The sequence below is a fragment of the Macrobrachium nipponense genome, chromosome 12 (genome assembly GCF_015104395.2).
Source record: "Macrobrachium nipponense isolate FS-2020 chromosome 12, ASM1510439v2, whole genome shotgun sequence".
NCBI lineage: Eukaryota > Metazoa > Arthropoda > Malacostraca > Decapoda > Palaemonidae > Macrobrachium > Macrobrachium nipponense.
The window spans coordinates 58,339,503-58,352,768 of NC_087205.1; the positions used below are offsets into that span (position 1 = coordinate 58,339,503).

The window sequence follows — 13,266 nt, forward strand, 5'->3', positions numbered from 1 at the left end:
TGCTTTTGCAAAGACCATCACTTCAGCCTAAGGACACATGTTTTATAATTTGTATGCATTGTGGTACTCTATGCAAGTCCTTTTTCCAAGATATTAAATGATGTGCGGGAATCACAAAGGTGAAGAGATCCTTGTAAAGATGTTGCCACGCTGATCACAAGCAAAGATTTGACGACTCCTGCAAGGAGCCTCAAAGGAACCAGAATATGCGTAATCAGCAAAATGCTTACGATGAGGAGTAATTCATATGGACGGTTGTCGGGAGGGGGAGGAGGTGGAGGAGGACAGGTTACCCAATTGAGAGGATGGCTTCTGAAACCCTCAAAAATTGTACCCGCAATACTGTTGATCTTGGTGATTGCTCCTTTGTGTGCTCACTACTATTTGTCCAAGGTAAGTCAAATTCAAGAGCTTGAGGTAAGTTGAGTTTTTTTAGTAACAAAATTCGTTGTCAATGTTTTCATAATAATATGACTTTTTCAGATGGGGAAAAATATTTCCATTACCTATCTTGCAGCATTTGATGTAAATAGTCCTGGCATTACAGTGTAACCTACTTGGGATCCTTAGAAAGAAGCACATTTTCACATAAGTGACTTATCAAACAATTACACTAGCTGTACGCTTTCTTACCTGGCAGTCGAAAATTCAAATTCCTGGTGGTGGTAGCAGCACTGCCATCTTTTGTGTAGGTGATACAGATCCCGCCCACTATCGGGAATACCTGGTACTGCTGAGCTTTTAGACTTCAATTCGTTTTCTGCCGCCCACGGGGTAACACCGGTGGTTTGTTGTTGCAGTCGACTTTTGTTGCCATTGTGGATTTTTTCTTTTTGGTGATGTACAATTTCTTGGTTGGCTTTTTTGCTTCATCAGTTAGCTGCCTAGTCATTAACAAGTTATTACGAAGATGCCTTATGCTAGTTCTTCTTCAGTTAGGTTTTGCAGCAGTGGCTGCAAAACTAGATTAGCTAAACTGTTACGATCCGCACTCCAAATGTATTAATGTAGGGGTCAGTGCTGTAGCAAGGAATTAACTTGTGATGAGTGCCGTAGTTTAGATGAACAAGGTTGGAAGACTTTTCAAGCCCATTTGGATAAAATGGACAAAGATAGGAGAAGGAAACAGCGCTTAGAGCGTGTAGTAAAACTGAGTAGAGACAACTTCCGTGCCTTTAGAGGTAAGTAAATCGTCACTATCTTCTCCACTTTTATCTAATATTTCACTTTTTGATAGTCCTCCAACTTCAGTACCATTTACTCCAGACCAGGTATCCCATGTTTCTGATCCCAACACCATTTCCATGTTAGAGGTGCGTTCGTAAAGAGTCAAGTGATAAGGCCAGTGTTAGGCCAAGTGACAGTGTCAGTGTCGTGTCCGAGGAGGCGGCTGTCCGTTCCCCCTGTTCTCCTAGACGAAGGTCACTGTCATACTCCCCAGCTCCCGGGAGAAGACATACCGGAGGTCGAAGGGAGACTGGGGGAGTTTGCCCATGGTCAGTTGCCGACTCCGTCGATGTAGTCGACTCGTGAGTGCCCAGGAAACGCCGCTGTAAAGGCGTAGATATCAGTGACATGCAGTTGTCGTCTGACTCGGAAGTGCAGTTTGGAGCGATTTAGTGTCGCGTCCTTTGGAGAGACATGCCCAGCGTACGAGAGGGATGTCGCCGCCTGTTAAGAGTGCTTGTGATACTGACTCGCCTCGTTGTGTATTGGTAGGAGTTTCGACTCGTTCGCCTCATTCGTCTCGAGCTGTTTTCGACTCGTTCGCCTCCTTTGCCTCGAGCTGCTTCGACTCGTTTGCCTCATACGTCTCGTGTTGTTTCGACTCCCAGTCGTTCGTTTTCGTAGAAGAAGCGTACGACAGCCACAACTCCGGTCCAGATTTTCTGGGAGGATCGTCAGTCCTCTTCAGATAGCATATCTTCGGACGGAGTCAGACATTCTGGTGCGTTACATTCGCACACTTGTGAGACTGACTCGCATCGTTGGATTCGTTATGTGCAGTGGTACCGTTTTTTCTACATAAAGGCAAATGAAGAAGAACATTATTCAGTCCCGTAGCCTGTGGTCGGAAAAGCCACGAGGAGTTGCCAGATGTCACCAGAAAGCCACACTTATAGACGAAATTCCTCAAAACGGCAACCCTGGTTGTGTGTCGATAGGATTTTCGACTCGTTCGCCTCATTAGTCTCGAGCTGTTTCGACTCGCTCGCCTCATACGTCTCATGTGGTTTTCAACTCCCAGTCGTTTGTTTTCGAAGAAGAGCCACGACTTCGGCTTTGCCCAAGGAAGATTCGAAGGCCAAGCCCTTGCTAGAGGATTCTGCTTTGAACCCATTTAATATCAGCTTCAAGAATTGATGGTCTTTTTGTAGAAGACAACGAGCCAGACAGAAGAGGAAGATGGGGTGTCGGCTGACATGTCGGAAGAGGAAACCCAAGACCAGGATTCAAAGACCTCTTCTGCTTATTCTAGTCTGTTAAGGTTCCTGTTGCAGACGTATCCAGACTTTGTTTTTTGAATCAGCTTCGCCTTCTTCCCCTCCGTCGATGTTTGGAAGGATAGGAGATCAACGCCTTCAAGATTACCGAAACCAGTCCTCGAAGAAAGCACTGAAAGAAGAGAAGATTGGCTTGCTAAGAAGGGGAGTCAGGCAAGGCTTCGTTCGCCTTCCCTCAGTCGAAGTTGCAAATAAAAACTACAGGTTTTATGCAACAGGAAAAGTTCCTTCTTTGGGAGTTTTTGCCTCCTCCCAAGGAGACTTCTCCGGCCTTGTGGACTCTCACTTACTCTGCTCGCTGTGGCTAAGGCGACTAGGAATAGTGTCTTCCTGGTTAAGTCTTTCATGGTTGACGATTTCAATGGTTCGAATTGGGGACCGTTAAGCCACCTTAAACTACATCCTATTCCATTCCACTTCTTCATGCTTGGAATCTTGGAGGAACTAAAGACGAATGTTGAGGCCTCTTTGCTTGGAAACTGATGTAACTTCTTGGTGTCCCTCAGAAATAACAAAATTCTGCAATCTCTGTTATAGATTACCTAAAACTCTCCACTGGGACTGGTAAAGCTTGGCAGAAGAGCTTCTTCTGCAGCTAGCAATAGCTTCTGACGACCTTTGCGGAAACCTTTTTGCTCTGAACAGGTCCCTAACAGTCTGAATCCTGTCAGGGCCAGAGCGGACAATCCTTGGTGATACCACTTGAAATGGGGTTATCTGAGAAGCGATGGATTTTGTGGAAGTAGTCTGGGGAAATCCACCAGGAGATTGAGAAGGTCCGGGAACCACTCTTTCCTGGGCCAGAATGGCGCTACTAGAGTTATTGTCACATTCTGGTGTGATTGAAGCTTGTTTAAGACCTCTCTTTTCATCCCGAAGGGAGGAAAAGCGTAAACGTCCAGTCCTGTCCAATCTAGCAGCATCACATCTGTTCTCCACGCTAGTGGTCCTGGAATCGGAGAACAGAAAATGGGAAGGTGATTGGTTCCTCGATCTATCGATGGTCTTCCCCAAAGCTTCCAGAGGTCCTGACACACACACTGTTCAGAGTCTTTTCTGTTGGTAACACCTGATTTACTCGACTCAGTTCGGTTGCAATCACGTTCATTCTCCCTTGTGCAATCTTGGAAGAAGGGTGATCCTCTTCTCGTTCGTCCAGGTGAGGAGATCTTCGGCTATCTTGCTGAGAGAGAACGAGTGGGTCCCTCCCTGCTTCCGCACATATGACAATGCTGTGATGTTGGCCGAGTAGTCTGCTACGTTTCCTCCGGTAACTAAAGGTCGAACGCTTGTACTCCTAAAGGATGGCTTTCAATTCCTTCCCATTGTTGTGCAAGGTCTTTCTCATTCTGTCCACAGACCTGATACTCTCTTGGCTGCTAGGAGGGCTCTCCATCCGCTGGCTGAGGCATCTGAGAAGAACGGCAGGTTGGGGTTCAACATGACTAGGGAAATTCCTTCTTGTAATCTTTCCCTCGAGAACCACTAACGAAGATCTACCATTATCTCTTCCATCAGGGGGAAAACTAGTTGTGAGTCCGACTGTGTCTTCCGGGACCTATTTGTTTTCAAGAAGATCTGAAGCGGCCTCATGTGTAGGCGTCCTGACTTAACAAACTCTCCAGTGAAGCCAGGGTCCTGACTAGTCTCATCCATTCGAGAGCTGAGCAGGATGGGTGAACCAGAAACTGTTGGACTGGCGACAGGCAGGATTCTATCTTCTTCAGGGAGAGAAAAACCCGAAAAGCTAGAGAGAATCCTCTGAGTAGGAATCAATTGGGACTTCTCAGTGGTTTTTAAGATACCCAATTGTTGTGTCAAAGTAAGGGTCTTCTCCAAGTCCTTCACACATGGACGACTGGATCCAGCTCGCAGGAGCCAGTCACCTAAGTAAAAGGTGGTATTGATCCTCATCAAGGGCAGCTATTTTCCCAGAGGAGCGAGAATCCGAGTAATTACTTGAAGTGTGTGGCAGACCGAAGCAGAGGGCTCTGGACTGGAAGACTCCTCTTGAAGATGAATCTCAGGAACTTTCTGGAGTTCTGATGAATGGGGGCATGGAAGTATGCATTCTTCAGGTTTAGAGATACCATCCAGTCGCTTGGTTGGATGACTGACATTACTGATTGACTGGTTTCCATTCGGAATTTCGTCTTCCGGACGAGGATGTTCAAAGCGCTTACGTCCAAAACAGGTCTCCATCCCCCTGATACCTTGGGGACTACAAAAAGCCGGTTGTAAAACCCTGGGGAGTTCGTGTCTGTTACCTCCTCTATGACCTCTTGGCTGATGAGCTCTTCTACGTCTTTGGCTAAAGCCAAAGCTCTTATTGATCCTGTAGAGTATGCTGTCAAACAGACAGGTGTATTGGACAGTGGTGGATTCGGTGAAAGGGATCACATATCTCTCTCGAAGCACCTGTATGACCCACTGTTCTGCTCCTCTTCGACCCCAATTCCTCCCAGTAGCTGTGGAGTTTTGCCCCCACGGGTGGGGGAAGGACCTTTCAATCATTTATCTGTCGTAAAGAGAGGCCTCTTGGTAGACTTGGAGGTGGTTCGTAGGTTAGTCTTTGTCCCTGCTACCACCTCGACTTACCTCCTCGAAAGGTGTGCTTTTGGAAAGGTGAAGTTTTGGCTACTGTCACCCGAGGTTCCTAGGTCTTCTCACTGATTGAGACAGAAAATCATCGGTGGACTTGTTCTCGAGGTCCGACGGTACATGCTTGATGGTTTCTTCTGGAAACAGGTGAGGTTTACTCAGGGGGGAGAACAACAAAGCCCATGTTTGGTTCGTGGTTACTCCTAGAGATGTGAAGGAGCACCACCGTTCTCTCTTCTTGAGTACTCCCATAGTGAATAAGGCAGCCAATTCGACTGAACCGTGTCTCGCTGCCCTGTCCGCACAGGACAACAGATTGAGCCAGTCCGCAGGAAAATCCTCATCCAGAGACTGGCAATCTTCAATTATTTTGGCTAACGCAGTAATTGTCCAATCCAGAAAACTGAGACTTCTTTCACCTTGTATAAGTTCTTCAGGTGTCAGTAGCAGAAATGGTGTTGGGAGAGGAAGCATAGGGGGACCCGGTGTTTACCCTATACTGTCTCCTCGCCTTGAGTTGAGGTGTTTTGTGTTTATGGGAAACCTGGGGGTACATGTACCTGAAGTACCCACCAGTTCTTATATCTGGTTAAGGGTATCATATAATTTTTAGTGTAGTTGATGGTGTTGTGTAGTGTTATCTGGTCTTTTCGCCCAGGGCAAGGGCAAACTATTATTGTTTTTTGTCAATCATCGGTGAACTTCCATGATTGCAAAAAATCCCACCATTAGTAGGGACGACCCTGGCCATTACTGCCACATCTCCTACAGGTGATGAGAGCGCCGACCAGAGACAGGATCTGCCTGTAGCTGCTCTTTCACAAAGTAAGGTACTGCAGACATTATATATAATGTGAGCACATGACTGTTGTTTTTTGTTCATAAAATCTGTCCATATACCCACCTTCTGGGTAATGTGGAGTCAGCTAGTGTAATTGTTTGGTAAGTCACTTATGTGAAAATGATATTTTAATGATAAAATAAGGTTTCACATATACTTACCAAACAATTACATAATCAGAGCCCGCCCTCCTCCCCACAGATGAACGTTGCGGCTCAACGAATTGAAGTCTAAAAGCTCAGCAGTACCAGGTATTCCCGATAGTGGGCGGGATCTGTATCGCCTACACAAAAGATGGCAGCGCTGCTACCGCCGCCAGGAATTTGAATTTTTGACTGCCAGGTAAGAAAGCGTACAGCTAGTGTAATTGTTTGGTAAGTATATGTGAAACCTTATTTGTTCTGGTACGATATACAAACCATCGGTCCTTTTACAATAGGAAGGTAACTACCGGCAGCTGGACGGTCGTAAGCTTCGAACAAGGGAGTTCGGTAGTTAACTGCTTGTCCAACAGTGCGCACGCCGCGCGCCTGGGAGGTGAAGAATCACTTTTGCTTTTGGCCGTGTGGTGTGAGGACGTGTTCGCCATCGCTCTGCCTGCTTCATCGTCGTATTGCTTTGGATTTATTGTGAATTTTCGACTTGGTTTGTCAGTGTTTGAAAGTGAGTTGTAAGTATGTACCGTCTTTTTCATCTTTTATTACATTGATTTTCTGGGCTCGGCCCGTGTTGCTCCGTGAAATAGGTTCCTTTAGCACTATTTCTAAAAGGAGTCCGGCTATGCCGGAATCCTGGTTCCTCCAGAGCGGGTGGGAGGGGGTGACTAAAGGCAGGGGTATGGACCCAGAGAGCCAAGGGGAGCCGAGCTCACCCGAGCCTGGTGGCCGGCCGAGGCTGGGTAGAGCCGAGCTCCTCCCCTACTCTGGGATGAGAACGGCTGGGTAGCGCCACCCGCGCACCGTGGGTCCCCATGGGGACCTCCCTCCATCCCCCGAGGGTGTACTTGGATCGGCTGTCAGCGACAACCTGAGCGAGATATCATCCCACCTAGGTGGGAGACGTGGGGAGAGGGAGAGGAGAGTGGCAGCGTGGTGGCTACTACGTGATCGTCTGGACTTCTCACGGTTGGGTGTGAACACACACGAGGTGAAGAAGGCCAGTCGAAAGGAAGGCCTATAGGCCAACCGTAGCCGACTCACAGATATGAAATAAAATAAAATGAAATGTACAGTTTACACGGGGGGAAAGGGAAATAAAATGAGGTGAAGAGAAAGAGGAACGTCCTGGAGGAACCAGGTAGGACCAACCGGGAAGGGTGGTCAAGACCTGGTAACCCTGAGCAGCTGGCCTAGTGTCGTGACGAATAAACGCGGGACAGGCGGCCAGGGTAGGCTAGGACTAAAAGTAGGACTAGCATAAATATAACAGAGCCTAACAAGGTGACCTAACCAACAAGGAACATGCATGCATGAAAACTGGGTCGGTAGGGTTCCGATAGGCTATGAAGCGGGAACATGTGCTCGGTAAAATCCCCCGTGTAGAGACTAAAACGTCAATAATGCATCACAATTAATAACATAACAATACTGCCATAATAAATCAAGCTCACTCGGTATGGGAGACCATGTGAGGCACGAAATGAGGAGACACAAAGGAGCGCGCCGCTGTGGTGGCTCGGGCCCGGCGCCGCGTGGGTCGTCGACTTATAAAAACCTAAATAATTCACTTAAATATGCCAAGGGCATATTTAAGCAGAAGCAGGCGTCAAGAAATTGGAAGCCAGGACGCCAAACGGCAAGATTCTCGACGACAGGGCGCCAGGCGTCAAGAACGTGGTCGCCAAGACTCCGAGCGTCAAGTGTTTGAACATCAGGACGCCAAACGTCAAGAAGTTCGACAACAGGAAGCCGAGCGTCAGGATTCTCGACGCCAGGACGCCAGGCATCAAGAACATTCTTTGGAAGCACCGTCGAAGCATGACATCGCTACTTCAGCTATTGTTCGATCGGAAGAAGGGAATGATGACCTCCCCCTTCTCCTTTTGATGCGATGGAAGACTTTTCAGACGAAGAGAATAAAAAAGATCTACATCCTTCGTCAGACTTGAAAAGGCTTATGAAGGTGTTCACGGAACTTTTTCCGGAAAACTTTGTTCCAGCTGTCCCTCGTTCCTCGCCCTCAGAGTTCACGCTAGGGAAGGCAACAAAGAAGTCTGACTTTACAAAGATGGTGTTATCACGCTCTTCGAAGAGAGCGTTGAGAATTATGATGGATTGGATGGACACTAAGAGAGACCAAGGAAAGACAGCTTTCTCATTTCCTCCGGCCAGATTAACGTCCAGATCTAGCATCTGGTATGAGACTGGAGAAGCTCTCGGTCTGGGAGTTCCCGCCTCTTCCCAAGGGGACTTCTCGAGTCTTGTGGACGCTTCTTGTCGGACGGCCATGGGAAAGACGAAGGTTTTTTCGTCTACCTCTGAAATGGACCACCTCCTCAAAGGGATTTTTAGAGCCTTCGAGGTATTTAATTTTCTAGACTGGACTCTGGGATCTTTGGGGAAGAAAATAGAAACCTTAAAGTCCGCTGATACGGAAGAGCTTGTTCACCTGATGTCTTGCATTGACAAAGCTTTACGAGATGGATCGAACGAGCTGGCGGCCCTTTTCTCTGCTGGAATCCTGAAGAAAAGGGCCCAAATGTGTTCTTTCCTTTCGAATGGGGTCACACCCATTCAAAAAGCGGAACTTCTGTTTGCTCCCCTTTCCACACATCTTTTCCCACAAGATTTAGTAAAGGAAGTCTCCTCTGCCTTAGCCCAAAAGGCTACGCAGGATCTAATGACAAAGGCAGCAAGGAAAGTCCTACCAACAAGTTTTGGAGCACAGAAACTCAAGGAAACTACTCCTCTGCCTCAAGTTTCTCGGCCCTTTCGAGGTAGAGCCCTCAGTAGAGGGAACACAAGACCGGTGGCAAGAAATTCGAAGAAAAGAGGCTTCAGACAAGGGCGAAACAAGGTCTGACAGCAATCCTCTTCAGACAGCGGTAGGAGCCAGACTTTCCAACTTCTGGCAAGCATGGGAGGAAAGAGGAGCAGATCTTTGGTCAATTCAGCTGCTCAAGGAGGGATACAAGATCCCTTTCTTGAGAAAACCTCCTTTAGCAGTAAAACCAATCAATCTGTCTGCCAGATACAGAGAGGAAACCAAGGCCCAGGCGATACAGCAAGAAGTTTCTATGTTGCTTCAGAAGGGAGCGATAGAAAGAGTTCGAGATCTGGAGTCACCAGGGTTTTACAACCGCTTATTCCTGGTTCCCAAGAGCTCGGGGGGATGGAGACCAGTACTGGACGTGAGTGCCCTGAACGTTTTTGTGAAGAAAAAGAAATTCACGATGGAGACAACAAGATCAGTCCTAGCCGCAGTCAGACAAGACGACTGGATGGTTTCGTTGGATCTTCAGGAAGCATACTTTCACGTCCCTATCCACCCGAACTCCAAGAAGTACCTAAGGTTCGTTTACAAGGCAGAAACGTTCCAATTTCGAGCTCTTTGCTTCGGCCTCAACACCGCTCCGCAAATATTCACGAGACTGATGAGCAACATAATGGGAATGCTACACAAGAGACGTATCAGGGCCTCACTGTATCTGGACGACTGGCTCCTCAGAGCCCATTCCTACACCTGCTGTCTGGAAAATCTTCAGAAGACGATTCGGTTACCAGAAGACCTAGGCCTTCTGATAAACCGTCAAAAACCACAACTGATCCCATCCCAAGAGATCGTGTACCTGGGTATGAGGATTCAGTGTCGGGCTTTTCGGGTTTTTCCGTCTTCGTTGAGGACGGAACAAGCCTTGATAAAGCTGCAAAACTTCCTAAGGAAACAGATGTGCTCCGCAAGGGAATGGATGAGTCTGCTGGGGACCTTTTCTTTGCTAGAGCAGTTTGTCTCCTTAGGAAGACTGAACCTTCGCCCACTTCAATTCCACCTCAATCAGCACTGGGACAAGAGGAAGACACTGGAGACAAAGTGTATTCCCGTGTTGAACTCCATGAAACACTGTCTACAGTGGTGGAACGACCCCGTCAAGCTCCAGGAAGGTCTTTCCCTAAAGCAGTGGAACGCAGACCTAGTGTTGTTTTCCGACGCTTCGGACTCGGGGTGGGGAGCAACACTGGGAAAGTTGGAGGTCTCGGGCTCCTGGAACAGAGAACAGGAGAGGTTCCATATCAACCAAAAAGAACTGACTGCAGATTCTCTGGCTCTCAAGGAGTTCGAAAGTGCAGTACAGAACAAAGTTGTGCAGGTCAACTCCGACAACACGACGGCGTTGGCCTACATCAGCAAACAAGGCGGAACCCACTCCAAGTCCCTGTACGAGACGTCAAGAGAGATGCTTCTCTGGACGAAAGAGAAAAGCGTGACACTAGTAACACGCTTCATTCAAGGGGAAAGGAATGTAAGGGCAGACATCCTGAGCAGAAAACATCAAGTCTTGGCGACAGAATGGACTCTCCATCAAGAGGTCTGCAAGAACCTGTGGCGGACCTGGGGTCGCCCATGCATAGACCTCTTTGCCACAGTACAAACAAAGAGGATGGAGACTTACAGTTCTCCTGTCCCAGATCCCGAGGCAGCCTACATAGATGCGTTCCTCATGAGTTGGTCGTATCTGGATGTGTACGCTTTCCCTCCATTCAAAGTAGTACACAAAGTGCTGCAAAAGTTTGTGTCTCACGAAGGCGCCAGGATGACTCTAGTGGTACCATTCTGGCCGACAAGAGAATGGTTCACAGAGGTACTGGAATGGATGGTGGACACCCCCAGAAGCCATCCGTAAAGAGTAGATCTACTCAAACAACCCCACTTGGAAGTTATCACCAAAACCTCCAAGCTCTTCAACTAACTGCCTTCAGACTATCGAAAAACTCACAAGAGCTAGAGGATTTTCGAAGGAGGCAGCTACAGCCATCGCAAAGCAAGGAGGTCTTCCACCATTAAGGTATACCAATCCAAGTGGGAGACATTTAGAGGATGGTGCAGCGACAACTCCGTTTCCTCTTCCAGTACCTCTGTGACTCAGATAGCGGATTTTCTTCTGTACCTTAAAAAGAGGCGTAACTTTTCGGCCTCTACCATTAAGGGTTACAGAAGTATGTTAGCAGCTGTCCTCAGACATAGGAACCTGAACCTGTCTGATAATAAGGATCTACAAGACCTTCTCAGATCCTTCGAGACTACTAAGGAGAGACTACAATCCTCGCCAGCTTGGAATCTGGATGTAGTTCTGAAGTTTCTCATGAGTGATAGGTTCGAACCTTTACAGGAGACATCATTTAAGGACCTCACCATGAAAATTCTCTTCTTAGTTAGTCCAGCGACAGCGAAAAGAGTCAGTGAAATCCATGCCTTCAGCAAAGCTGTAGGTTTCAGACAGGGCAAGGCTATCTGCTCTCTACAGCTGGGATTTCTAGCGAAGAATGAATGTCCTTCTCAGCCCTGGCCCAAATCGTTCGAGAATCCAAACCTGTCGGATGTCACAGGTGAGGAAGTAGAGAGAGTTCTTTGTCCGGTAAGGGCCCTGAGGCATTACCTGGAAAGAACAAAGCAATTACGTGGCAATTCAGAGGCGCTTTGGTGTTCCGTCAAAAAGCCCTCTCTGCAAATGGCAAAGAATGCACTATCCTTTTTTATAAGGCACTTAATTAGGGAAGCACATTCAGCATGTAATGAAGTGGATCTCAGGCTACTAAAAGTTAAGACTCACGAGGTTAGGGCCGTAGCAACCTCGGTAGCCTTTAAACAGAATAGATCCCTTCAAAATATCCTGGACGCAACCTTCTGGAGAAGCAGATCGGTGTTTGTGTCGCACTACCTTACACAAGTGCAGACTATGTATGAAGACTGCTACACACTGGGTCCGTTCGTAGCAGCTCATTCAGTAGTGGGAGAAGGGACGACCTCCTGAAATCCCATAAACCAATACTCTTTTCTTACCTTGGAACTATTGAAATTTTATGGTTGTTTGTGGAGACTGGACGCAGTCTTCCATAATCATTGATCCTCAGTCAGGTGGTCAGCTTGTTCCTTGGTAGCGCCCGGAACAAGGGTATTGTAGGGAGTCTAGTCACATAGAGGTTTGACTGGTTGACAGTCCCCAAGAGGTCTTCAGCCCCCTGGGTGGATCACTGGATATCATAAGGAAAGCAGACATAATGAGGCAGGATATCATTGAAGTCAGCTTCCTTAACAGGTACGAACCCATAAGTTGGTTTTTAATTAACACTTATGTCAATTCCAACGATGATAGCTGTCTCTGACCCACCGCCAAAGGTGTCAATCAGCTATATATATAACTACCAGGTGAGTTAGATGTTTGAAAATGTTATTTTCATGATAAAATAAATTTTTGAACATACTCACCTGGTAGTTATATATAATTTAATTCCCACCCTCCTCCCCTCTAGAGACTATGGGCATGGAAGATCTAAGGAATAGTTGGAACGGTTCCACGTACCTGGGTAGAGGGCGCACAGGTGGTGCACCTGACTACCCAATCGGCGATTACCGCGAGTTTTGAAATTCTGCCGTGACGTCAGGGACATAAGCTATATATATAACTACCAGGTGAGTATGTTCAAAAATTTATTTTATCATAAAAATAACATTTTTGATCTGTAAGTTGTTAGAAGCAAACATTGACAATTTTATCTGTCAATTTCTAGAGATTGTAAATTAAAACAAGTATATCTTATTTGAGATGAATCTTACCTTCTGTTAAAGTTAGCTATATCTCTGCACTGATTAGGCGAGTTGGCATTCAAACAAAAAATCAAATGGCTGCCCAGGTGACTATCTAGTTTACCTGTTCTCCACCAGGTGTGTTTCGTATGTTTTAGCGCTTGACAGAATTCTCCTTTCCACCATCGCGGTTAGGCGATTGTTGGTATTCTATGAAGTTTGGCTGTTTTACGCCTGTTTATGCTATTGTAATTTCATTTCCCTAGGATGTCATCCACCGTAAGTAAAACCAATAACATCAGCCTATATAAGAATGATTTTGGTGTAGCCAGGATGTTGAAATTGGAAGTTGATCAACATTCGGTTTGTACTTGCAAGGGTACAGAGTGTGATCTTGGAACTACTAGATGTGAAAAATGTAGGAAATTGTTCTGAGAAATTTATGCCTGAATATGTCAGGTATAGGAATGACAGGAAACCAATAGATTGCGAAAGCAATTAGTTAGTTCAATACTTGAACTTGTTATTTCTATCCTACTTAGTGTCCCTTCATCTGCAGCTACCCCTACTCAGACTAAG

General features: G+C 46.8%; 1 protein-coding gene across 1 annotated transcript in view; it reads left to right on the forward strand.

The window, feature by feature from the left end:
- LOC135224548 (exostosin-3-like) overlaps positions 1 to 13,266 on the forward strand; it is a 247,063-nt gene that overhangs the window by 197 nt on the left and 233,600 nt on the right. Inside the window, exon 1 of the mRNA XM_064263646.1 lies at positions 1 to 393. This exon is cut by the window's left edge and continues 197 nt beyond it. Within this exon, the coding sequence (XP_064119716.1) occupies positions 223 to 393 (171 nt within the window). The 5' untranslated portion in view covers positions 1 to 222. The remainder of the gene's footprint in view (positions 394 to 13,266) is intronic.